Source organism: Mustela nigripes, chromosome 3 (genome assembly GCF_022355385.1).
Source record: "Mustela nigripes isolate SB6536 chromosome 3, MUSNIG.SB6536, whole genome shotgun sequence".
Lineage (NCBI taxonomy): Eukaryota > Metazoa > Chordata > Mammalia > Carnivora > Mustelidae > Mustela > Mustela nigripes.
This window is the reverse complement of record NC_081559.1, coordinates 3,365,315-3,392,855: the sequence shown is the minus strand read 5'-3', so window position 1 is coordinate 3,392,855 and position 27,541 is coordinate 3,365,315. Positions and strand designations below refer to the sequence as shown.

General features: G+C 42.9%; 1 protein-coding gene across 5 annotated transcripts in view; it reads right to left on the bottom strand.

Annotated features, from left to right (window-relative positions):
• Positions 1 to 10,938: 10,938 nt before the first annotated feature.
• The window catches only part of NAB1 (NGFI-A binding protein 1), a 44,577-nt gene continuing 27,974 nt past the window's right edge, over positions 10,939 to 27,541 (bottom strand). For 3 of the 5 annotated variants that reach the window (XM_059393071.1, XM_059393074.1, XM_059393073.1), the window contains exons 5-8: positions 19,314 to 19,403; positions 17,352 to 17,514; positions 15,306 to 15,419; positions 10,939 to 13,460 (exon numbers count right to left, since the gene is read on the bottom strand). In XM_059393071.1, coding sequence (XP_059249054.1) covers positions 13,372 to 13,460; positions 15,306 to 15,419; positions 17,352 to 17,514; positions 19,314 to 19,403 — 456 coding nt within the window. In that variant the 3' untranslated portion in view covers positions 10,939 to 13,371. The remainder of the gene's footprint in view (positions 13,461 to 15,305; positions 15,420 to 17,351; positions 17,515 to 19,313; positions 19,404 to 27,541) is intronic. The other 2 variants (XM_059393072.1, XM_059393075.1) reach the window with 1 other exon arrangement.

Here is a 27,541-nt window from a genome sequence, read left to right as displayed (position 1 = left end):
AAGGCCGGCCGTGGCACCGGTGAGGCCTCCAGCGTTCGTCCAGGGCGCACGGTCCGGGCCAGGCGCGCCCCTTCTGCCGGCGGGGCCGAGGGGACCTGACGCGCTCGCCGCCATCCCTGCAAGGGCCTCGAAAGGCGGCAAAGCCCCTAGGCCCGGCCGGTCCTGCCTCCTGGGCACGAAGGCCTTGGGAGCGCGGCTCGCCCCGGTGCGGACGCACGACCCGCAGCCCCGCGCGGCTGCCCCGCGCGCTCCAGCCCCCCGAGTCTGTGGGGACCAGCCCTGCCTCCAACCCACGGCCCCCCGAGCTCCTGCCCCCTTAGCCCCGGCTCGGCGGACCTCACCGCCCTTCTCCCTGGGGAGGGGGTAATCACAGTCCGGGCTTTCTTCCAGCCTCTTTCCAGCCCATTACCACTAGAACCCTAACCCTGCGTCCTGCCTGCTTAGGCCTTGCCTTCCAATTCTCACAGTCCTCTTCTTCCCTCAGCAGGAACCAGCCTCATTCAGATCAAAAGCTTTGGCTTCCGTGCATGTGTGGGGGCAGGGAATATATGGGAAATCTCTGTAAATTCCTTTTAATTTGGCTGTGAGCCTTAAACTGCTCTTTAAAAGAAAAAGGGAGGGGGGGGAAGTTTGGTTCCCAGAACTATTGTTTCTGACAGGCTCTTACAAAAGAACCTTTTTTTTTTTTTTTAATAAGAAAAAAAAGCAAGTATTGACCATTGCTTTATCTTTGCATACTGCCTAATTCTCCTTTAGTCAGTGTGGACGGTCCAGGGGGAGCAGAAGGAAATACAAAACAGAAACACACTCACCAATTTGCATTTTGAGAAATCAGCTCACGAAGCAGGGGAGCTCACTGTTGTAGGGGGTCCTGTCCCACCGTGTTATGTCCCACCATGTTAATGAGACACAGCCGGTGGTCAGGGACAGCACCGCAGCGGCCTGGCAGGGGCAGGCAGAGACAGGGGGGAGATGATGACGGTCCCAGTCCCTTTCTGACTTCCCAGTTTCTGCCCAACTAGAACTCTTTTATCCTCATACCCTTACACATCACTGTATTTCTAAAATAAATTTCTAATTTTTCTTCAGCTAGCTCAAGTGAGCTTATATATTTAGCGACCAAAAGGGTGCTAATGAATACAGTTTTAGAGTTTCAAAGCTAATCTACATTTTCCTGTCTTGAAAAAAATATAGAGATTAATCGGTGGTTAAATGGCCCAAAACTTTTATTATGAACATCTGTATTATTTATTGGAACTCTGCAACCTCCATTTTCTTGACAAGGATATCAGAATGTGGTGGCAACACACAATCTTATGTGTCGGTATCCATCTGGAAGGAGATTTGGACAAGATAATGCACTGCTTCCGCAGGCTAACTGGCAGCTGCTGGCCTTGGAGGTCTTCTCTAGATAAAGGCTTCCTCTGAGCATCAGGGATAGAAGGAAAAGGCTGGACCTTGGGAGCCAGCAGCAGCGCTCCTTCCTCCGTCACTATGAGATTCTCCTGATGTTGTTGACTACCTTGCCTTGCTCTGAGGTCTGCCATGCCCTAGGGATGTAGTTGTTTCCTTTGCCTATTGTTTTCCTGCTGGCTTTTTCGGGAATCTGTGCAAGCCCTCTTCTGGGGAGCTTTGGTCCCAAAGCTCCTTCTAAGCAATCAGTGATGACGCAACTTCTCACCGCTCACTGCAAGGTGTTTCTGCCTTAAGTTGGCACAATCACCTCCTCCCATAGGGAATTTGGAATTAGGCTTTTAAGACTCTCATCCATCCTGGTTGAAGTCTGGACAGAAAGCCTTTGTCAGGCTGAGCCAGACAGCCATGTGCAGCCTGAAGCAGACGCTGCTGGTCCGACAGACATGCTCTGCATGGAAGGGCCGAGTGGGAAGCTTTCAGCTTCTGTGATGCAGCAAGAGATAGTAACTTTTGCTTCTAACTCCCCCAACTTCTTGGGCTGTAGTTCTTCCTGAAGCTGCACTGACCTCCTGCCTGGGTTCCTTGAGATAACCTTGCATCCTTCCCAAAAAACTTCCCTGTGTGCTTAAACTGATATGAACAAGCTCAGTAAAGAGCTCACAGTAGGAGCCAATCATCATAAAAATAAGAGTAGGTAGCCTGCCACCCGTTCACCTGATTCTCAAGACACATAATAGCAAATAAAAAGAACATAATCTAAGTTTATTTTTTCCCCTTCCCGTGTCTTTTTCAAGCAAAGAGAGGTATTTCAACTTCTTGAATTTGCTTTTCAATATGAACAGAGATTTAAGACCTTGTTTTACAAAGTGCCATTTTACTTTCGTTGTAGGTGTAGATGTGAGAACCACAAGATACCTAGACCTAAGATTTGAGATTTTAAATAATATTGAGGCCATCAGATCATTTTCCTCACAAATTTCAACTATTCGTGGGGTGACCTAGTGCCAGAACTCTCCTACCATCTGTGGGATTCAGATTGAACTGTAATGAATAAAAAAGCTACCTGGAAATGAAATGCCATCTTGTGCAAAATAGATACAGACAGCTTGGATGGAGCCTTCCAGAGGATGAAAGCTAGAAGAGATCGAGGAGTTTAGAGCTTATTACCTAGAGTCTGTTATAAATACTGGGTGAGGCTGAGTCCACTGAAATGTACGCAAAAGCTCTGTCTATATCAGGAGGGGATTGGGGCACTTCATCAGCTATCAAAGGGCACACGCTACTAGAAACCGGTGAGAGCCCAACCTCTTTTTACAGATGAGGAATGACAGCATCGCAAAGATGTGACCCAGTAAGCCACATAGAAGACAATGGCAGAGCCCAGGACTGGAGTCCCGATGTCCTGAACCTTAGTCAATGCTCTTTCTCCGCATGACAGCACCTCCTAAATGCTCAAATAAAAAAGGCCCTTTATTGATTTCTTAAAGCCCCTTATTTTTTTAAGCAGGATTGTAACAAACAAGTAAAGCATGTTCTGTACTGGAAAGAAAAGTTGCAGAGTCCAGTAATTTTTTTCCTCAGTAACTATTAGCAGCAACTTAAACGTTGTAAGATAGCCTCGGATGCGCATGGGATCAGGTAAGGCAGTGCACCTTGTAACTAAGACTGACAAACTCAGAGCACCTTTACGTTTTTTATATGCCATAATCCCACCACAATCCTGGAATTTGGAGAGCAACTCTTATGATTTACATTTTGCAAATGAGAAAACCAAAGGCCAAAAAGCTTTCATGACTCCCTTAAACGTCTCATCACCTGAAGATAAAACCAGTTATAAAATGGAGGCTTTTTGATGCCTAGTGCTTTGATCCGTAGCACTTGGCTTTGAACTGCCCAAGTGTACTTCTCTGCATAAGGGAAACGTGGCTTTAGATCTGAGATACAAAGTAACGTGTCAGTGGTGGTCAGACAAGCAGCAGGTGCACCAGGTCTCAAGCTCACATTTCCTGAATTGTCTCTAACCACTAACAGTAAGACGGTTTTTTGTTCGGGGAAGTAACACCAGTCTTCCTTAGTGGAGAAGAAAAGTGGTGCAGGTCCCAGCTCCGTCCCTACTTGGGAGCTGTGAGACCACTAACCGGTCACTTCACAGGGCGGCCTAGGCTCAGTCTGAGAGCAGGGCATGTGCTCTCAACATCTGAACTTTTTCAGCAGGAAACGTTCCGCTGACTCCTCACCTGTGTGGATCACCAGCCATAAGGTAACATTTACCTTACAGAATTCCGGTCCCTCACCTGCAGTCGAACAAACATAAAATGGACATCTTGTGAGAGGTTTTGAGAGAATCAAGTGACTTTTATTTTACTTTTTTTTTTTTTTAAATTTGTTTATTTAACAGAGAGAGAGATCACAAGCAGGCAGAGAGGCAGGCAGAGAGAGAGGAGGAAGCAGGCTCCCCCCTGAGCAGAGAGCCCGATGCGGGGCTCGATCCCAGGATCCTGAGATCATGACCTGAGCCAAAGGCAGAGGCTTAACCCACTGAGCCACCCAGGCGCCCTCAAACGACTTTTAAAAGCTACTTTTCTTGAGTCAAAAACAGGAGATTTCGAAGAATGAGGCTAATTTCCTAAACTCAAAGGTTTTTTATAAAAGTTAATGACACGTAGACTACTAAAATTTGCATTTTTATAGCTCCTTACTCCTGCTTCCCATGTTTGAGTCGTGGCAGGTCTATCTTCCCAAAGGGCCAGGACGGGGCTGGGCACACAGTCCCTTGTGGCTCTGCTATGTGCGCGCACTCCGTGGGGCGGCAGAAGCAGGAACAGGTGAGTCAAGTTCCCAGTCATGGAGTTCAAGTCTGCAGAGTTCATCATCTCTGTGAGATCGGGGAGAGTTGGCACCGCAGCTACCGCAGTGTTCTAATCCTACCTCAAAGCTGCCTTTAGCAGGAGGAAAACAAGCACATTTTAGATGTTGAAAGATATTACCAATTTTTAAAGATATATTCATTGGTGAATTGTTACTATTTTTTTTTTAAACATTCTCTTCATTCCTGACTTTTGATACCTGATTCTGAAGCCTTAAAAACTATCCATAAGCAGTGATAAAATAAAAGTAGTGTTTTAACACAAACACAAGATTCCTACAAATAGCCAGATGATTGTGATGGTGGCCTGGTGCCATAGGCTGAGAACCATTCAGTAGTTCACTGTTAAAAGGTCATTTTACTGAAACACATAGAAAAACAAAGGAAACAAAACATATGTTTTCTTTTAAGCAAATCTGTTCGGCTGTGAAGTCTGGCATTCCCAATGAGATGCTACAGGACCCTACTTCAGTCTTTTGAGAGGCGGACTCTGGACAGGACCTGGGATGAGGAGTTGAAGGGTTTTAGGTGAACTGAGTTCTGGACCCGAGCTCCCGATTTTTTGATGTCTAGACTTTTGTTGCCAGGTAAATCCTAAATAGCTTTGCTAAGACCAGCTGAGGCCTTCAAACTCAGTACATCAGAGATCCCTGCAGAAGGTGGTCCCACAATGGCCCATGGTGACGGCTGCTTTTTGGTTTTTGTGCCCTGGAGGGCAGGCAGAGAACAGAGCTGGGCAGTGGGCACGGCTTGTAGGTTTTGCTTTTTGCATCTGTTCAGAATAATGCTGTTTATGCCGGAATGTTGAGAGTTTAGGAATTAACTTGTTCTTATGTGTTAGGTCCATAGATGTGCCTAAAACATGTCAGTGATGATCATTTGTGTATTTAGAAAACCCTTGAGTTTTTAAAAAAAACATTTAAAAAATGTTTTATTAAAACATGATTTCTCTAAAAGAAGACCTTCAATTTAAGAAATAAAGTACAGTACTTTTACATTTGATTCGGAATTTACCGTAAGCCGTTAGTGCCTATGCTGCTGCTCCTTCAGCCCTCCCGGAAGTCTCGTTAGAAGCCCGCACATAAGGAGGCGGAGGCAAACTGTGTTTTTTAAATCTACAGTCTAACTTCCCTTCCTCGTTAAGGACAGAAATCAAAGCAGAAGCAATTATCACCTATAAACTGACTCCTCTAGGTATCAGTGAGAGCCTAAATCTCTTGGAGCAGATTTTTCTTTCATAAAACAAGGAAAATAACGCCAAATTTGCAGGGTGTGAAAGGATTACTTAGGTCACAACTGTAATGATAAAAAAAAAGGATTAATTTTTAATCACGGCGGCACGCTTTGAGTGAAAGTTCTATTTCTAGAATTTTTGCACCCCGTTCAGGAGAGGACAATGGACCAAATGTCGCAATTGTAGAATTAGCTTTCTCTCTTTGTAATGAATAATTTGTGGGTGAAATTTGGAGATGAAAATGGAGTTAAGTGAACCCTGGTTCCAAATCTAGCACGTTTGTTTCTTTCTCCGAATGCCCCCGTGCCTCCGCCCTCCGAACCACACACTGAAAACACACCTGAACCTTAACGTTAATTTGCAGATTGGCAGTGTAGCCACATAACAGACTTTGATCTCGGTGGAGTCTCTCTAGGAAAAGGACTTCAGATTCTCCAAAGAGAATGAGCTCCAGCCTGGACTGCTGACGTCATCTCCGTTTTGCTATCCTCGCGGCCCACGTGGCAGCCCGACTCACTTACACGTGCAACTCCCAAACGCGGCGAGTGTGAAACAAAGTACCATCAAACACCAAATTCTTCTCTTTCCTCATTTCTTTTTTGGAGAGTGATGCTACTATTCCCTCCTTTTCCCAGGGTCAGAGGCACAGATAATCTCCATCCAGTTGGTCAATACGGTCCTTTCTGAGGAGCCAGACCGTTATTTTAGTCTGTGACCCATCGTCAACCGTCTCGATCGCTGTCTTCCTCTATTCGAGACGGAGAGTCCCTCACGGGAAGGGACAATGCCTTAAGATCTTTGTGTTCCCAGTTCCCAGCTGGCTATTTTTAAGCAGATGGCATAACAAGAGTTTGCCGAGCGAGTGCATTGTTGCGCTGGGGTAGCCCGTTATTCCCCTGGTCCGTATTCTCACGCTCCCTTCGGCCGCCCCAGGGTCCGGTGCTGCAGCCACACCCCCGCCGCGACTTCCCTGCACCCGCGCCAGACGCCAGCTCTCTGGGGGCTCCCTCACAGCCCTTAAAGATCCAATTTGTGTCACTCTGCTCTCGTGTCCCAAACATTTTTGGACTGTTTCACTACTCTCCGGAAAAGCTTCTCATTACTTCCCCAATTGAAGGAGAACGTCATGGGAGTTTCAAAAGATTTCACTTAACGGACATTCTCTTTTCCAGTTGTTTCACCTCTAATGGGATTTTTGCTTCTGTTCTTTGCTCTAGTCCACTACATGTCCCAGTGCAACTTGAGTGTGACGTTCCTGCTCCCCTACCTGGGCCTGTCCTTCTACTTCTCCACTTAAATACCTGCCTTCGGAATGGCTTGATACTTCCTTCCTTCAGGAAGCTTCTGCTGGAATCTCACCACCACCACCTACCAACCAGCTGACCAGTACTCATAGCCTAGTTGTTTCTATGTATTTTGCTAAGCTTCATGTCCATTTTGAAGCGTTTACTACGCTAGAATGCAAACCACTTACAATAGTACAGGCCAGACGCCTGGCTCAAGGGACCTACGGCAGGACAGGGCGCATGTGGACTCGGCATCTAACAGATGGGCCCAAGTTACCGTTCCTAGCCGTGAGCTGCAAAAAATGGGTTAATAATTACCTCCTGGAGTTGCAGAGGATTAAATGTGTAGCAGTCAGCCCAGAGCTGGGAAACGGTTAACCTGACATACGGCAATAACACAGTCACCACTAGACTTGCGGTATAAAACTCAGTTTGAGATCTTTTGCTTTTCAAAACAGAACTAGTTCTCTTTTTCATAAGGGAACACGGTTCTCGAAACTGATTTATTTCTCCTGTTTAAAATCTTAGGAAATGAGATCTTTCTTCTCACCTTTAAATATTATGGCATTTAAAATTTTTGACTCTCTGAATTAGGTAACCTCAAATTCATCTCATCCTGAAATGCTAATTTTTAAGATACATGCAAACTGATTTTTTAGTACCCCAAGAGTTGGAGTGAAGAGCCTGACTCTCTCTGTGGTTATCCTTCTCATTCCGTAAGCGGTCTTGTCTTCTCATCACAAACAAAACAAAACAAAAAACAAAGATGTGGTCCGATCTGAGAGTGAAGCCAGCGCATGCAAAAAGATTCAGTTACTACGTGGACACGCTGTGATGACAGAGGAACTGGCTGAATTCGGAAAGGAAAAGGGCGACCTCGCCCATTTGACTGTTGACGGGAAACGTCCTCACATTGTGTTGCTGGGGACCCGAAGGTGGAAAGAGGGTTTCCAAACTGGAACCTGAATGAGGAGCCTCTGAAGGGCCCTACAGTGTCAGATATGCTTCCAAAGACGTCCCTGTCTTCTGGGAAGGACGACAAATGGCAGGGGACGGGGCTAGACCATGTGTGTCTGGTTTGACGGCTCACAGGGAGGGTAGTCGGGAGGCTCCAAAAATCGTAAAATGCTTCTGCCGAGCCAGTTCCCGGCAAGACGCCACCTCCGTGCGCGCCACTGAAATATCTGCCCACAGACTTGAGCCCGTGACCTGGCAGCAGAGGGTGTCTGTGACAGTTACAAGACAATGGCCTTGCTTGCTTAGGATGGTGAGTGGGTGTCAAACATGGCACTTTAAACATGAATTTGTGAGGTGCGAACTTTTAATGCAGAGATGACTCATAAAGTTTCGGAATGTGTAAACACAGAGCACAGGCGAGCCGCACCATCACGGAACTCACCCACGGCACAACCAGGCTTGGACCCACCTGCCTGGTTCACCAGGACAGTCACAGCATTTGCTCTTCGGAAGCAGAGGAAAAATCTTGGGCTGGTGTCAACGTTTGTGCTGCGCTACCACCTTACCTGGAACAAGTGTTTTATTTATTTCATCTGCATTTTGCAACATGTTTGATGGCAGCATTCAATTCACTCTTTCTCTGAGTTTGTGAAACAACATTTTGGAGAACTTACGCTGGAAAACTAAATAGACAGCAGTTGTATAGTAAAGTAAAAACAAATAAATAGAGGCAATTTCTCACTGAAGTGTCTGAAATCAGGCAAGAAGAGTAAAATGGGGGGAAAAAAGAATAAAATGGAAGAAGGATCATAATTAAACATTTCAGGTATATGTTGAAAAAACCCTAAGATTAGTATTTTATATGATTCATTTCTGATGTTCCTTGTTCGAGGGTTTTATCCAATTGCTACAAACATTTCTTTTAACTGAAGATGAACTTCTAAAGACCAAAGCTTTAACATTATTGGAGTAGTATGTTGGAAGTAGATAATTTAGTTGTCAGAACAACAACCTTGGAAACTGTGACCAAACAGATACCCAAATTTTGGAGACCCCAAATTCAATAGGATGCTGTTTTAATACTTAAAAATTTTGTGGCCTTTAAGAGACAAGGAGAATATGAAAGAAACAACAGAGCTTAGTTAACCAATTCTGGAATTAGAACTAATCATTATTCATAGTTCCCTTAAAAGTGATTTAAATTTTCTAAACTGATAAAGATTTGCAAGTTAAACCTAAAAAATACATTTCTGATTAGATTTTTCTGCATACAAAAAAAAAAAGAACTCCACGGTATTTTTTTTTTAAATATTCATAGGTCAGTAGAAACGAAATTAGAGGTTTTAAAGCTTTAACCACTACGTACTCAAAAAGTTAAAAAAAAAAATCCTACCCCTAGCGTTTAGTTTTTTGATCACTTCTACGTAAAATAAGAATGATTTTACAGAGTCAGTAAGGAAATAGTTAACAGTAAGGTTTTTAAGATTAAATATATTTACAGTAAAAATACATTTCTGGACATTGGATCATTCTTTTATTAATTTTGGAGGTCCACTTGAGAATCTCATTTATGAGGACACCCGCAGATAAGGAATAAATAAGCCTGGATTCCCTGAAACAACACGCGCACAGCTGGACCATACAGTGGTGTTTAGTTAAAGAGCGGCTACCATATTTGGTTATATGCTTTAAGCTGTTACAAACACAAAACTCAATTCTAACTTAGCTGTTTGCTAACCAAATTCATTTCCTATAAGAGAAAGACCTCCTCGTTTCATTAGGTTAATACCTTGGTTGATTTTCTGTTGAGGACTCCGTGCAGTCACAGCACAGAAGCAAAAGAGGTTCGTGTCAGTAATTCTTCACATCTGAGTGACCACATGAGCAGACTACAGGTTAGAGAATTCCCTGCATGCTGATCTAGGTTTGAAGTCTTAAATACCACCAACTGTTACTGTAAATGTACATTAGGTGCTAGTAGCCCCATAATCACCAAATCCTAAAGCTTTTACCCAAGTGGTCTTACTAACCGGGGATCAGAAAACCCCCCAGCCTTCTGCCAGTTCAGTGGGACTACCAAAAAGAACTCTTACCCTGGCAAGCAGATCCAACGGGCTGAAACTAAGACCTGTTTTTCCGTTCAGTGGCCTCAGAGCGAAGGAAATGCACTGCCGCTATGTCCTTCCGGCACAGCTCGCCTCCTGTTAACTGCTCTAGCTCTGGCTGGTCGCTTCTGCATCTGTCAGGCCAGTGTTTGCTTTCACCGTCCAAGCGCCCACCAGCACCGCGCCTGCGGAGGACGCAACACACTTCAACGTCCGCTCCTTGCTCCCCCCGGTCTGTGACGCACTGAACTGTGTGTTTTATCGGAGCGGCACTCGTTCCCGTTCAGTGAAGCGCTGGACTCACCAAGGGCGAGCACACCTCGTGTTTCCTCTGTAGCCTCCACCCTCGCCCTGCCGGCCCGCACGGTGTCGGACCCCAGGAGGCTCTTCATTCATCTACTGGATGCAGCAATTACAACTTCATGGCAGGGGTGCCTGGGTGGCGGGTAAGCACCCGACTTTTGATTTGGGCTCAGGTCGTGATCTCAGGGTCAGGAGATCAAGCCCCGAGTCGGGTTCTGCCCTGGCCGAGAGGCCTGCTTAGAATTCTCTCTCCCTCTCTCTGCGCCTCCCTCCCCACCACTCACCCTGCTCTCTCTCAATCTCACTCTCCAGAAAACAAAGCCGAAAAACCTTCCTCGCAAAGCTGCTGCTCATTCTCTACCATAGGTTAGCTCGGTATCATAATTAGCTGTAATACTGAGGCCACATCACATTAGCACTTTACAAATATTACTATATTAAATATGTTAAATGCTAATGTTCCTTTTGTTAATTTAGTTGGTTAGATAGGATGGATAGCTTTTACGATATCTCTGTAAACCTCTCGTAAGTGAGAACAACATAAACCAAACCCGTTCCTCGACAGACCAGTCAACTGAGCACCTGTATGCCAAAGAACTTTCTAGAAACGAAGGTCACTGGTCATAATACTTTGTCTTGAAGTAAGACGTAAGTCCTGGCCCCGGCCCCTCACACCTGAGCCCAGACCAAATACTCAGAGAGGGGAGGCTGGCGAGGCTCACATCACCTACTGTGAAAAGTGCTTTGCAGGAAGTTATATACACATACGTGTGTGAGGCACAGAAATCTTTATTGCCACAGGAAGCAAGTGCACTCGTCCCACCTCACCAACAGATGTAAGAGTCACAGGAACGCAGACGTCACGTGATCAAGTACAACGCAGACTTGGGGAGAAATGGTCCCTTGGACTATATCGGCTATAATACTGAGGTAACCAATTGACCTTGTTCAGTGAAAATACCTCGAACACAATGAAAAAATCAACTAGTTATAACATCCAATTCATATATACAATTCAAATAAAAATATATATTATTTGCTTCAATGTATAGCAAATTTAATACATTAGTGTTTACAAAATAAAAACTGTATTCTACTGAAATTTTTCTTGTGCTTTCCCCTTATCATTAAGCTTGAAAGACCAGGAAAGTGTGATACTTAAGGAAACTTACTTATGGATTTAAAGATGCAATTTGTGGGGCCATGAAAGACAGGTAAGTATTAACTGGAAGGTTACTGCATCTTTAAAAATTGTTGCTTATTAAAATCTACAAACTTGAACTGTAAGACACAATTAAAAAAAAAACCCACAAAATTTCTCAAAATAGATTAGAATACAGGAAACGTTTCATGAAACTACTGAGATACTAACCAGTTCTATGGCTAATATTAAAAACTGAACAATCTATTTAAATCGTACTCAAACTATTTCTACACACAGTGAACAATACAACCACAATAATCAATCTCAAGCTAGCAACAAAGTTGCAAGGTCCATAAAAAGCTTCTTCAGTGGGCAAAACACTATGGTACAATTAAAACACTTAGGGGAAGAGAGCCTTTCAATAGTATAAAAGTTGTTTACTGGTGTTTCTACTATAAAGCTATTCTACAAATCAGAATGAAAAAGCAATTATACATGTGACAGTGATCAGAGACTACAGTCCAGACATTTCATCTAATGTGTGGCCGATGAGCTCCAGTATAATGGATTATGACTTAGTATTTTGTACACAGTTAGGACTTAGAGCAGAACTAAAAACAAACAAAAAAAACATTACATATCCCAACTCAGGATGCTGTTCTCATCAATATCTGGGTTTAGATGAATCTGAAGGAAGTAGGTAAAGCTGTCAAATGTCTTCTCTTAAACCAATAGAAAAAATGTAAATTGGTAGAAATGGTATTTTTTTTTAAACTATGGGTTCCAATGTGAACTTCTCGTAAGTATGCAAGGACATTATCAACATTTAAGCACACCCCCATAAATATGCTCACAGTCCATTTATTAAATAGGGGGAATTGAAAGAGACTTTCAAGCTAAAATGAATTTAAAGATAAACTGCATATGCAAATATGAAAGGTACACAAAACTGTAAAATAAATAATGAAGCCAGGTGTCAACTAAACCTCCACAGAATTATGACTGCAAATGTGGATATAACAATTGTCCACACTTGGGACGGTCTGAGTGGGAAGACATTCCCCAAGGGCGAGACGCCTACTTTCTCTGACTCCATCCAGGACATCAAGAACTGCTAGACATACACTGGTGCTGACTCTACTTTATATTACAGCCTTTCTGACAGTCACCATCCTTATCACCTTTGGGGTTAACTTACTAAGACTTAATCTATTCAACACATTCTTCAACAACAATGTTTAAGTCACGGCTTTTACACATCAGTTCACCTATTTCAAGTTCTCTGTCCAAGGACCAGCTTCCTATTTTTATGATGAGAGAATGGTATACTACAATCCGAATCAACCACATAAAGAGAGATTTTCTACTCTCTTGCTCATCTTTTAAACTTTACTTTAGAATTTATTAATTGCGTAAGTGTGCCTGAGCCAGCAAAAGTGACATTTTACTTCCCAAAATGACACATTTCCTCTTAAACAAAGTCGGTTTTATCAAATATTAAATCCACAATATTTTCCTTGGTTTGAGTTGAGCATTTGCTTTCCATTCGTCCAAAACCGTTGCAACCTCGCCAATAACTACACTGCTTAAACTTTCTTTATGACTGCGACGATTCTAAACTCTAACACAGAAGAATATTTATGCTAAACACACTTAAAATAGACAGTGAAATTTCAAGTAAAATAAACTGTAACCACATTTACTGGACCAAACATGTCTCCACATCTAGATTTTACTTCTATAAATTACACAAATACATTGTACATTCTTAAATAATGAATGCTTACAATATTAATTTGTAAGCTTTTCCACATAAAACAACTTACACAGGAATGTGAATGGATCAGTATTTCTATTACAGACTGCAACATTCTCTCAATTTTCTCCTTTGTGGCTGCTGTGTTATCTTCCTGGTTTCCGCAGACTATGTATCAGTCCTTATGCTTTGGCTATGAAATCTGTTTGAGCTGAATGAGGCAACGTTGGTTATTAAGGCTTATTTCTATGATGGAGCATTATCCTTAAATTGCCATTTCCAGAGAACAGCGGGAGAATCACAGCTATCTTGAATCTTCAGGCTCTGTTTTGATGACTTTCTTTTCTAATGGAAAAGCTGAGTGAGGGTAGTCTTTTAAAATCCCAAGACTCTCTGCATAAAAATGGAAACACAAAGTGTGTTGATACTTTAAATCAATGGATCACAAAAAACAAATTCCAACTTATGAAACCAACCCCCAATCTCCACAGCAAACAGTTTCAACTATTCATAATTCTGCAATTCCATATAGAAATTTCATGTTTATAGAGTTGCAATTAAAAGCTTGGATTCTGGGGGTGCCTGGATGACTCAGTTGTTAAGCTGGTGCCTTTGGCTCAGGTCACAATCCCAGGGTCTTGGGGTCGAGCCCCACATCGGGCTCTCTGCTCAACGGGAAGCCTGCTTCTCCCTCTCCCTTTCCCAGTGCCCCTGCTTGTGTTCCCTCTCTCGTTTTGTCTCTCTCTGTCAAATAAATAAATAAAATCCACCCCCCCCACGACAAAAAAAAAGAGCTTGGATTCTGGATTTAAATTCCATCTCCACCAGTTACTAGCTGTGTACATCTCCAGGCAACTCACATACCTCTCTAGACCTTAGTATCTTTCTTCTTCTATAAAATGGGGATAGTTATCTATATAGGGTGGCATGAGAGTTAAATTATAAAAGGCACAAAAATGCATACAGACCATATTTTTCTTTGATGATTAGTTCAACATTAAAAAAATATGTTAAAAAAAAACTGGTCATGCATCTACAAAAAAAGTTACTAGTAAAATAGTTAATTACTATCAGTGAAAAAGAGACAGAAAACATCTTCCACATTTAAACACGGAACCTTAGGAAAAGTTCTGGCCACAAAACAGGAGGGTAGGAGAAACAAGATCAAGGAATGAAGGCCACCCCCATAAGGACCATTCCTTAGAGTTACGTGTTTGTAGTTACTGCAACCTCATGAGACACTACAAATGGTAAGAAAATGTAGTATCTACGCGAAGGACTAATGCTGGAAGATACATATCCACACGCACGTGTACACACACATGCACCCTTTGAAAGGGATTCTAGATGTGTAACCAAAACTAACAGCTAATCTGAAATTAGGCAGCTCAATTTATGAATCTGCTCTCTCTATGCAAAAGTAGATATTAAAATTAGCAAGAGTCTAGAAATAGTAGCTACCATTTACAGGATCCCTATCAGCGAGGCAATTTGTACGTGCTACCTTGTTTAATACTCTCACGTGCTACCTTGTTTAATACTCTCACCTACTCTATGCAGCAGAAATGATGTCTGTTTCACAGAAGAAGCAACAGCGTTCAAGTGACTCCTGATGCTACTGTAACTCCAAGATGGTATGATACCAGATCATATGGGAAGGAGGGAGAGCAGCCTTCCCGCCATGATCCCGAGACTTTCAAACGGTGCTGCTCTCTAATACTTTGTCTAACTCACTTCTTCATGGGGAAAAATAGTCAAGCATCTAATACGGAACAGCTTATCCTTTTATGGAGTTCAGTTTAATTTTAAAATATAAATACCATCCCAAAATGCACCTGCAAGGTAAGTTTAGATTTTAGTATACAAGGTTTCCTTAGTTTGCAAGTAAACACGTAATCCATTGATTTCACAGGATGAAAGGCTGGAAAAGGCAGTTACGCAACTCAAATCAGTCACGTATTATCTCGTTTAAAATTCTGTATGACAGTTAATCAAAATAGTATCATCCTTCCTGAGTTTTTCCCTGTCAATTCTTTGGAATACCATGTTCTAAAAATAAGTGGCCATTATTATGGCAATCTATTATTTCCAAAGGGAGAAAAACTGTAACAGTAATGACCCTATTTTTTGGCTGGGAATGGGGGAGAGAAGGAGTGGAGATAGTGGAAAGTAGGAAAACGGAATTTAACGATGTCTTATTCAAGTGTCACTCTCTCTAATCACATCCCATATTCTTACCTGATTGGGACGTTGCCTCACTGGAGTAAAGTCTACTCAGCTCTCCATCCACCACAAAATGATGGGGTTGTCTGTTCTGTAAATTAGGCATTCGAAGATTCAAAGGTCTTTCTCCTAAAGGAAAAGGAAAAAAAAAGTATGAATAATATTAAAAACATGCTATGTTTTTTCTTAAAAATGTATTTTTTTGAAAGATTTTATTTATTTGACAGAAAGAGACACAGCAAGAGAGAAAACACAAGCAGGGGGAGTGGGAGAGGGAGAAGCAGCCTTACCGCCAAGCAGGGAGCCTGATGCGGGGCTCGATCCCAGGACCCTGGGATCATGACCTGGGCCAAGGACAGATGCTTAACGACTGAGCCACCCAGGTGCCCCAAAAATACATTTTCATGAATTCCCTGAACACTACTTAGGAAAGGAATAAGGAAAGCCAACAGGCACTGAAGAATTTAAATAATAGCTGAGAAATATTTTAAATAATAGTTTAGGAAGGAAAACGCAGCTCACGCTAGTTCCAAGGTTTACAATTCTGCCAGGACATTTTCCAGAGTGAAACATGAACCAAACAAAAGACTGAGATTTCCAGTAAGCACTCCAGCTCTGGCACAGAGTACGTTCCCTCTGTAAGGCATTTTCTTACCAGTGCACAGTTTACCAAGACGTGTCATTAACACATAATATAACGAGTGCTAGAGAAACAGAGACGGCTCCAACAACTGCCCATTACTGAATAGCAGAACCCGCGGCAAACCCAAGAAGACAGAAGTAGCACAGACAAGGTAAAAATGCTTAAAAGCCACATCACCTTCTGTCATACACCTAGACCCACACGCTTAGCAGACTGCCACCCCACGTGTCATTATCCTGACTCCACCAATTACGGTCATTCAGTCTCTCATTAATTTTGCTTTTGCTTCTTAAACTCTTAAGTTTTAACTGTCAAGGATGATTGGAGAGGTTAAACAAGACCTCAACTCAGCAGTTTCTGTAACATCTTTTAAAAGGAAGAATTCTCTTCTCCTACAGCACTCTGGTCTGCTGACATATTTTACTCTCCAGGTGGAGAATGCTTGTTAAGACAGTATTCTCACTTAGAAATCTTTTTTTTTCTTTTTTTTTTTTTTGACAATGGTAACCAGTCACTAGAAAAGTATAGCAATATGTAAAACAAGAGGGTCCTACAAAATTACTGTTTTCTTCAAACACACATCACTATCTGAAACTCTGTGTACTATACATCTGCCTCCACTGGAGAGTGAGCTGCGAGCCAGCAGGGACTTAACGCCACCGATGTGCCCGTGGTGCCCAGAAGTGCGCCCGGCACGCCGGAAGAGCCTATGAGCGCATGACAACGACGTGAGATTTCCTCGTGTGTCCATGCAACAAAAATGAAAAAAAATTTCAAATTGATAAAAATATTCATAAATCACAGCTCTCTAAACTTAAGAGTTTAAGAGAACCATTTCTAATGCACCACACCAAACAGTTTCATAGAGACCGTGGTCAATCTAAAGCTTGAAGAACACAAAACTTCAAGTCTCTCCATTCTTACACTATCTCTACACATCTCCGTACTCCTGTCCCAATGCTTGAGAAGCAGTTACCATATCGTCTTAGAAACCAGATGTTATAAATTTCATAGACAAATTTTTTTTGAAGTCCAAGAAAATATGAATATATGTGAGCTTTTAAAAACTGATAAATGTCTCCCATGGCATCAGGGACTTTGGGGAAAAGGATCTTTACTGTCCCATTCCCACTCACCCTGTACAAAATACGGGTCAACTGCACGGGTCAGCTAGTTTAGGGATAATAAGGTAAAAAAACGAACATACAAACAAAATAAGCCCAAAACTTTTGCTAGTTAAATCTGCAGAATGAATCCTTTCCTTTTGTGAAAAAGAGACAATTTGAAGATGAAGTTTTATGGGGAACAAATAACAAAATCGCTCTAAAATATCAGAATTTAAAAACAAGCCGACTTCTGCTGCTCTCTACAGCGCACACAGCCCCCGGCTCGCAGAGAGCAGGTCATCTAAGACCCACCTTGCCCATCCGAGGTGTCAGAAGCCGCGCCGTTCGGGCTGTGCTCCTCGGAGGCCTGCCTGTAGAGCCCCGCCGAAAGCCTCCGCTCGGCGTGCTGCAGTCTCTCATAGCCAGCTGGGGTGCAAAGGAACTCCATCTGCTTTGCCATCACCTTTTCAGGCTGCTAGTAAGTAAAGCAAAAATAAAATCAGGAACTAAAACAGTCTACATTTTTTTTTAATGGTTTAAAGATGCCAATTTCAGACTCCAGCAAATATATTTAGTATTCATTAAATTAGTTCACACTTCATGTGGTATACACGTTCCATAAATATGCTTAGATGTCTATATCATCATGTTAAAACATAAAATGTTGGATTCTGTGCAAGAGGGGGAAAAAGAAAAACCTTCCTGCTCGTCCTTTAAAGAGAATTCCATATTTCAGCTCAAAGGCAAAATAACCTTAGCTTTGTTTCCCGAAGTACTGAGTCCTTTAAAATATTTTTTAAAAAAGGAACCTCGGAGCAATAGCAACATCTGCTAGAAACACACAGGGTGAGATCTTGGCATTCTTATTTTAGGATCTGGCACTATGCATACTCTGATATGATGACAGCATGTTGGGGGAGAAAAGGTGTAAAATGGCTGTCTAGAAGGACAAGACAAACACCCCTCCCACCGAAATTAAACAATGCAAATTATGCAGGAAAAACATCAGTGCCAACGAGACTTTCCCCTTCACCATGGAATGAAACTGCAGTATTTCCCAACCAATCATAAAAAGACAACTTTAAAATACACAAGTAAAGGGCGTCTGGTGGCTCAGTGGGTTAAGCCTCTGCCTTCGGCTCAGGTCATGATCTCAGGGTCCTGGGATCGAGTCCCACATCGGGCTCTCTGCTGGGCAGGGAGCCTGCTTCCTCCTCTCTCTCTGCCTACGTGTGATCTCTCTCTGTCAAATAAATCAATAAAATCTTAAAAAAAAATACACAAGTAAATAGAAATTCTTCTCTGCCATGTGTTTTTTAAGTTCCTTCTTTACATATTACTGCTTTAAATTACTTATATGTGATATTCAAAGCAGTGCATTTGTGTTAATAGTCACAATGCAAACAGGAGTCACTGCTGTGCCACAGAGAAGGGTAGTACAAGGAAGCTGCTGTATAAATTAGTTCCAAAAAATCCTGATTCACAATAGTAAAAATCAATAAATGAAAAAATATTAACTCACAGAATAGGATAAAAGCTTATATGTGCATTTTTCTGAATGCACATAAACCAGATCAAAAGGAGCTTTAATTCATTTGAACTTATTACTAATTAATTGGGAAAGTTTCAGTAAGATTTCTAAAGAGGAAGTGTATTTTTCATTCTCTTAATAAAAAAAAACAAAACTTGGCACTACTGAATTTGACCAAGAGCAGCTGCCAGGCAGAAGATCAACAGGAATAAAACCTACAGTCCTTTCTAAAAGGTGGTATTTGCAGAGATGACTTTTTAAAACGCTAATTTAAGGATACAATGATGAAACAATAGCAAAAGCACCCGAAGATACATATTAAGGTAAGAATTTTTTCTCATCCATGAATCAAAATGACTTAAAAATAGCTACAATGCTGATGATTAATGTTTTCTTGAGAACTAGTCCTGTTCTATCTCAAAGTTCTGTAACACACAGCCCTAATCAACATGGCTTTCTTCCTGGTATCAAATTCCTCTACCTCTAGGTAGAGACTCTGTGTTTCTTCCTACAAAACTACAAAGAGTAGATTATCACTGTATCAGATTCTGCTCCTAACCCAATCAAACTATGTAGTCACTGCTCTCTTGTTGACACAGCTGTGCATCAGCTGACTTTTCAGAAACAACCAGAAATAAATCCAGTCCTCAGAGGCTTAAAACTGAAGCTGGCTGAGCACCCATTTGTTTCTCAATCTACAGGTACTATTATGAAGCGTTTACTGGCGGTTTGCGTTACGTTACCTGCGAACCAAGGCCAGCAAGCTCTTCGCTCTTCGCTTTGGCCTGCTGGAAGAGCGTTTGCACAGAGTCCTGGAAATCTGGAAATCCATCCTATGGGTCAACAGTTAAGTCCTTTTTAGAATTTGTAATTAAAATACCAACAACTCAGAAAACAGAACAACAATGACAACCAAACACTTTAATCCTACTGCCCAAGTAACCATGATTAAGATTTTAATGTACAATACTTCCTTTCAGTCTTTTATGGTACAATTACCTTATTTCTACACTTGTTCCTTTACTAAAAATACAAACGAAAAAGATGGAATAAGAATTACACATCTTTTGCACATGCAGACTTCATAAGCATTAATAGGAATGGCTGTATAATGTTTCAGATAGCATTTCATCCAGTGGCTCAACTAGTAATAATCACTATTTTTATATCGGACATTTAGATTCTTATTTTTAGGTTGAAAAACACTGCAAAAATATTTTCACAGGAACAGCCCTTTCCATAGCTTAGGTTACCCAGTACAGTAGATTCCTAGTACAATTACTGCAAAGGGATGAACATTTTTATGAACGTTTTTCATTCACTACTTCCCCCAAAGGCCTTTACTGGCTAATTAGACTGTAAGTTTTCCTTGCCAGCACTGGGTGTTGTTGTTTTCTTAATTTTTGCCAATTCATATTTTTGTATCGATATTCAAAATTTTTAAAATGTTATATACACTGTAACTATATACACTTTTATTTTGTAAATTTTCTATCACTGTAAGCTTCAGAAAGGCATTCTGCTTTAGAGATTTGACAAATACTCAAATATACCCTCTAGCTTTTCTAAAGCTTTACTTGTTTGCTTTGTTTCTAAAATCTCTCTAACCCATCAAGAATTTATTCTGGGGGCGCCTGGGTGGCTCAGTGGGTTAAGCCGCTGCCTTCGGCTCAGGTCATGATCTCAGGGTCCTGGGATCGAGCCCCGCGTCGGGCTCTCTGCTCGGCGGGGAGCGTGCTTTGCTCTCTCTCTCCCTCTCTGCCTGCCTCTCCATCTACTTGTGATTTCTCTCTGTAAAATAAATAAATAAAATCTTAAAAAAAAAAAAAGAATTTATTCTGTTCTATGTACAACGTGAATAGTCTTCAAAGTGCTCCCCAATAACCCCAATCCGAATTTCTGAAGAATTCTGCCACGCCGAGTGGTCATTCCTCCTTCAGCATCTCACATGACAGTCAACAGGGATTTGAATTAGAACGACCTGCTCTGGAGGTTCCTGGGGGGCACAGTTCAGTAAGCAGCCGACTCTGATTTCAGCTCAGGTTGTGATCTCGGGGTCCTGGGATTGAGCCCCAAGTCAGGCTCCCTGCTCAGTAGGGAATGTGCTTCAGGTCCCTCTCTCTCTCCCTGTTCGCCCCACTGCTTGCTCTCACACTCTCTCTAAAATAAATCAATCTTCAAAGAAGTAGGAGGAGAAGAAATAAAAAAGGCCTGCACTCATGTTCCAATTCTACCACTTACCAGCTACGTAACACCAGAGAAATAACTCAACCCTTCCGAACGTTAGTTTCCTAATTGTTCATAATATTTTTATGAAAAATACAGGTAAGAGCACCTCTCTCTGAGGGTTGTTGTGAGTTGTGAGGATGTAGTCACTTAGCGCGTAATCACTGCCACGTAAGTACGTCAACACACACTAAACTCCATGAAACAGCTTACTCAAGGCACCCTCCTCCTGCACAGCACATCAACTTAAATGAATTTCACTCAACTTTTTATTATGAAAGCCCAATCCATCCACTACTTTTTTCAGTTGTTTAGTGGTTTTTGCTCATTTAGTGCTTTACATGAAATTTATAACCACAAACATGACAACGTGATTTAAGTAAATTTACTATAAACTGAAGCATTCCTCACAGAAATGGTCACAACCTCTAAAATATTTCTCCCCTAGTTTCATGAACTATGTATTTGTAACAAAGGATCAATCATTAAAAACCAAAGTTCTTATTATAACCTAGAAGAGATGTAATAATAACACAATATTGTATCTGAAGTAAGGCATACTGATTCAGAAGTTTTTCCCCATCAGGGTCTTACTTCTCCACAGTGACTCTCATGTTCTCAAAGATTTCATCTACCAAAATCCATTTCTTAAGTAATTTGCCATTTTTAAATTCAAAGACGTGAATTAGAGTCAAGGGCAAATAAATTTGACATCTCCAGATAGTCTCATGTAGCTTTATGATGGGTCAACATACAATCGGCATTTATTTGAGTCTTTAAAGAAAGAGAACTCGAGCAAGCAGGGGGAGGCGCAGAGGGAGGAGATCCCCTGCTGAGCAAAGAGTCCAGCTCGGGGATCCCAGGACCCTGGAATCACAACCCCAACCAAAGGCAGACACCCAACCAATTGATCCTTCCAAATGCCCCCAATCAGCATTTTTTTAAAAAGATTTTATTTATTTGACAGAGACAGAGAGATCACAAGTAGGCAGAGAAGCAGGCAGAGAAAGAGGAGGAAGCAGGCTCCCTGCTGAGCAGAAGCCTCATGCAGGCCTTGATCCCAGGACTCTAAGACCATGACCTGAGCTGAAAGCAGAGGCTTAACCCACTGAGCCACCCAGGTGCCCCCCAATCAGCATTTTTAAAGCATTGAAAATAGCTACCTTTCTAGGCACCCCCAGACCGAGGACTCAGAGGAACGTATGGCATACAATCGTTAACTGAGCTAGAATGAACGTTATACAAATGGATGCAATTTAAATCTAAGCGAAAAGTACACTTGCGTCGTCATTCGATTTTTCTCTAAGAACTTATTCAGACCTAAATCTAGCTTCCTCTTAGCAGTCTCTCCTTTGAGTGAAGAGCACTCATCTGTCAGGGTTGGTCAGTGAGTTCAACAGGGGCGGCTAGGAGAAGACCTGGGAAACGAGAAGCTATCATTTTCCAGGTGACGACCACGTGCCCTGGTTCCCCACCGCGTTGTGCATTTCACGTGTGTCCACCTAATTTAACCCCCAGCACAGATGCCCGCAGGCTCCTCTCATGTCACGGCAGGACAGTGGCTCGAAGCCTCTGCTCCTGTTCAGCATTTCTAAGGCGCACGGCAGTCAACGCAGGCACAGCTCTCACAGCACGCATTCCCCCAGCCGACCCGGCCTGCCTCCGCGATCTACACGTTCAAAACCCCATGCTACTACCGACTGACTGCGATACTGCACAGACTGTTTCTTCTTTGTGCGTCTACTCAGCTAACTGCAGAACCATTTTAAGGAACAAAAACTCATCAAGAACACTTAGCACAGTGCTTGGCACATAGATATTACCCAATTAAAGGTCTGCTACTGATATTTATTAAGTTCCCTTTTCAAGCTCCCAGAGTAATCACAGTAAAACAGATAGCAGGCTACAAGTGACTTACTGCATGTCTATGGTACAGGGGAATTAAGATAAATTGGGGGGAAATTTACACAGTCTAAACATCTTAGAGATTACTTACATAGTATAAGATATCTTGGGTATTTAACACTAAAACCAGCAAGAAAATATTGAACATATTGGTAGGGAATGGTTTTAGTGGAAAGAACAACAGAAATCTGGAAATACTTGTTTATTCATTCATCAAAAATTTCTCGTGTGACCAATAGGTTCTAGATTCTGTACTCAATGCTGGGGATTCGATGACTCTTGCCTCCTGACAAGTAGTCTAGAGGAAGAAAAGGACAAAAAGATCCAGAGCAGAGAGGAGGCCAGCGTGAGGGAAGCCTTCTGAGGGCATGATACTAGGCCTCGACCTGAAAGAAGAGAATTCTCCGGGAAAGAGAGCAGCTTGTATAGAAGCCTAGAGGTGGCAAGAAAGGGTCGGCATCCCTCAGAAGCTGGAGAACTCCGGCTCCCAGGGGAAATCACACTGAGAAAGAGGCCACGGTAAGAGAAACTGGACACGCAGGCCCAAATTCTGTGAGACTTTGTGAGCCATGTTAAGAATTGTCGATTTTATCTTAAATTCAAGGAGAAGCCACTGCAGGTCTTGGGGAAGAAACAAACCAATCTGTGTTCCTGAAAGCTCCGTCTGAACGTGTGGGAGACAATGTATAGTTTGAGCTTCTCAGGAAGCCCTGGGTGGGGCGTGCCCAGGCCAGAACCTCCAGGACTCCCGTGCTGTTTCTGAAGGACCTTACAGAAGAGCGAGCGATCTAGTCTTCTCGTGCTAAGAATTCGATGTGTGACCCCAGGCAGGGCAGTTAACCTCATGATTTCCAGTGTTCCCAATTTTTAAGTGGAAATTATACCACCTGCTATATCCACCCAATGAAGAGTCGTGGGGGTTAAACGCAGTAACGCAAACGGCACTCTCGGGGAAGCGCCCGTCGCTACACAAACGCGGGGTGGCACGTGTTCGGGTGTCAGGACGCTTAACCAGGAGAACGCGACAAAGCTGGAAGGGGGGCTGCAAACTCTGCATGTGGCAGTTTCTGGGAAACGGACACTGCTCCTTCACGGACGGAGAGAGGCAAAGACATGGATTCAGGAACGTACACCTCGCCAAGCAGGCAGCGATCTCGAGAGACTGGGTGCGAGTCACTCTGACTCCCTCGCAGTCTCTGACGGTTCCCCACGGGCCAACTACAAGGCTCAGCAGCCGTCACTCCACGACCTACGTCTGCAGGGACCCAAAATACGTGGCTTAGATAGAAAAGAAAGAACATTCCCCAGAAACGGGTCTCTTTCACGAGACGTTTGGTGCAGGACTTCTGTTGCACGTCTCTCAAGCTTTTTTCCCCAAGCAGCAGCTGGACCACACTACGAGCCACTCATCCACAAGGTCGTCTTCATGTGACCTTCATGTCACAGCTACCGCCACTAATCACAGGCTCCCTCGCTGCTGAGCACGGAGAAAACAAGACCCGGGGTGGGATGCTGTTCGTGACCTCGGACTCTCCTCCCGCTGGGGCCACCCCCACCCCTCCCCAACCTCGCCCCCGAATACCACAAGCTGCTTTACAGCCGCTGCTTAGCTTCAGAACCGCTTGTTGCCACAGATGTTCTCCGCCTCACACATGCATTTTCCTTTTTTCTTTTTTTACTCACACTTTCTATATGAATAGCAGATTGTAATGCTTCTTGTTTTCTGATCCAAAGGGGAAGAGTCTACATCAAATTAGACCAGCTTGCCTTCAACAACCTCAGTAAATGCGTAGGTGGATGTTCTGACCCTCTTCCCTCCCCCTGCCTCCCTCTCCCACCCCTACCCCGCTGGAACTGCTCGCAGATGTTTCCTCCAAGTCTTTCAAGATCCGATTCTCTGACTTTCTGGTCTCTATTAACAAACTGCATTTCTTTCATCCAGCTCTCTCTGATTGCTTTGCACTCCCAGCCCACACAGGATCAAGAATGCTGTCCCCCCATCCCTCTGCCGGGTCTCCAGCGAGTTCGGTGAGCGAAGAGAAGCTACAGAGGAGATCTGAGCAGCACCAGCCCCTGCACTCAGCTCCGATGGCCGGTTCCCTTACATATTCTGTCTTCCAAGATCTCACTTACTACAAACACGGGAGGGGGTGACGGGATCTGTTCATGTAACGTTATGTTCTTCATGAAAAAGAAAGGCTGTCCACTGAATCCATTTTTAATTATTATTTTTAAAAGACAGGAGTGCCAGGCCTTTGGGTGGTAGTGTTTCATCTTTAACTCATTGTCAATCTTTCTGCAATATACTGCCATTGTTATGACAGAACAAAATCAAACTAATTTTTCTTGATTTACTATTTATCTTCCCAACACCATGCTTCTCCTCATTCCAAATAATCAGTTTATCAAATGGCAATGCCTTACATTTAGATATATTTTGTAATTTATATTGTTAAATTTCCCACTCAAAACTTAACAATTGCTTGGACATGCCTCCTTGAAACAGAAATGGAAACTGCCCCCTTTCCCTCTGCTTTTAAAGGCTACACTTCTGCAAACACTCGGCCTTCGTACCCTCCTAGCAGGAGCAAAGGTGTAAGGCCAATAGCGTTTCTCACACCGAATGTGCAGTGTGAATGCTCGTCAGCACGCGGGAAGGTAGCCTGCAGGCCTGGCTCTGCTACTAGAGAGAAATGTGGCAGCTTGAGCAAGTCACAGAGACTCTCTGGGTATCTCTTTGGCTATAAACGGAAATCCTAAAGCGTCCACATCAAGATAAACAAGAAGGTTTGTGATAACGAATTTCAAATGCCTCGCAGGGACAGGCATTGATAGAGTCAATAAAAAAGTTACTTTTTTGCACGTGTCCCAGAGCTAGATCTGAGGTCTCCGATGGGAAAGAACAAACACAAAAACATAATTCGTCTCCATTCACCTGAAAGTGGATCCACACAAAGGACTGTATTCCAGGTGGACAAGCCACTCATCGGGTCCAGACCGGAGGTCCACTCCCAAACCTCGCCTGCCAACACACAGGGCTGAAGGGGTGCCTTCCCTAGAGGCGCCATTCCAGGCGGTGGGTTCCCCTACAGCCTTCCTAAGCCAGCAGGCTCTTTCCTCTGTGTCTACTTCATTATTCTCAAATTATAGAGTACAAAACCTCTCTGTTACTTGATGTCCGACATTCCCTACAGGAAGGGGGTTATGCTGAGCACCCACCGCGATGCTGGGCGGTAGGACACAGCCGCCACAGAACCAAGAGCGATCAAAGAATAGCTAGCTGTCCTTAAAGGGGGACAGCCCACTACACAGTAAGAGGAAAAAGTCAGACAAGGATTTTAAAACCTATACCCAACACTTCATGAACAAACCAGGAAATCACAGCATTTGGCGAAAAGAAAACACCTTCCCAAGTCTGAACAAAGGGCTGGTCTTGTGAGAGTCCTGACGCACAGCCGTGCAAGGAAATGTTTTCTTCCCTTCCATGCCCATTTTTTTTTATCTCGTTTCTATTTTATCTACTGGACATTACATTTCTTTTTGTACACTGTAAAAATTATCTTTCTGAGATAAAAAAAAAAAGTCAGCAATTTGGCATGTATGCTAATTGGTTATTGTCAAGGGTTTTAGGAAAATGAAAATGAAAGAAAAAATTCTCATTAGCTTGGGTCTAGTAATCTGCTATAATTTATAACGTGCTAAGCTTATCTTTATAGTATTTTCTTTTAATAGAAAATTAGTGATTCAAATGAAATAAGAAAGAGTATGTTCAAAGAATTCTAAAATCTTTCCAGTTTTACCGTTGAAGTCCTTGGTGTCAGTCATAAATTCTACAAATTGGTCTCACTGTTCTTCTAACCATGCACAGTATTCTCTCACCCCCTCTTTGCCCACACTAGTCTACCTCTGTCACGCCCCTCCACCTGACACCGACCTCCGAAAACCCTTTCTTCTGAAACCCAGCTCACACCATGTCTCCCGTCACTGATGGCTGCGTACAAAACAGGTGTAACAGCGCACGGATACTCGATGAAATGTCATAAGGGAGTGCAGCCCACAGAACACTAACTACCTCAGTGTCGGCTTCTGGAATCGCGTGAGTAGCACTGGAATCTCAAATCTGAGTTAGAGTACGTAAGAGAACCGAGACAAGGACTGGTGCCAATACTGTGTGTGTTTTGCAAAGGATTACCCTGATCCATGTGTCGGTACACCCAGGCAGAAAACACACGCTCTCGGGAGAGAGACTGTTGCCCTGCGGTCCAGAAGTGCTTTTAAAAAACAAAGCAAAAACGAAATTTAAACAGGCCAGCAGAATAGGCAAACTACCGTCCCAGCTAAAAAGCTCAGGTCCCTCTTTATTTCTGGGAAACAAAATCAAGAGTTTAGTGCCAATAACAGCATTTAAAGTGGCCTGGGCTGCTAAGTCACTTGTCTTATTTAGGAAGGGTTAGAACTATTATTCCCAGAAGAAGGAAACACCGATTCTCTTAATTCTAAGTCCAGAACTGTTCAAGCGGCTCTGGGAATGTTAGTAAGACAGTCAACTAACCAAACAGAATGATCGTTCCGTAGCTCTAGTGGGACGTATTTGAAGGAACAGAAGGTTACGTCTAATGCTATGACCCAACACTCTGAGCTACTAAAAAGAAACTCAAAACCCTGTGCTGGATACAAAAAACACTGCTTAAATTTCCGATAAGAGCCACCAAGGAGGTCAGAAGACTCATTAATACAGCGGAACGAGAAACAGTGACAGCTCAAACAGCCGGTGAGACTCATGATCGCAGATGTACAACAGTGATCTCTGAACACAGACAAAAAAGGAAAGGAGGGCCCG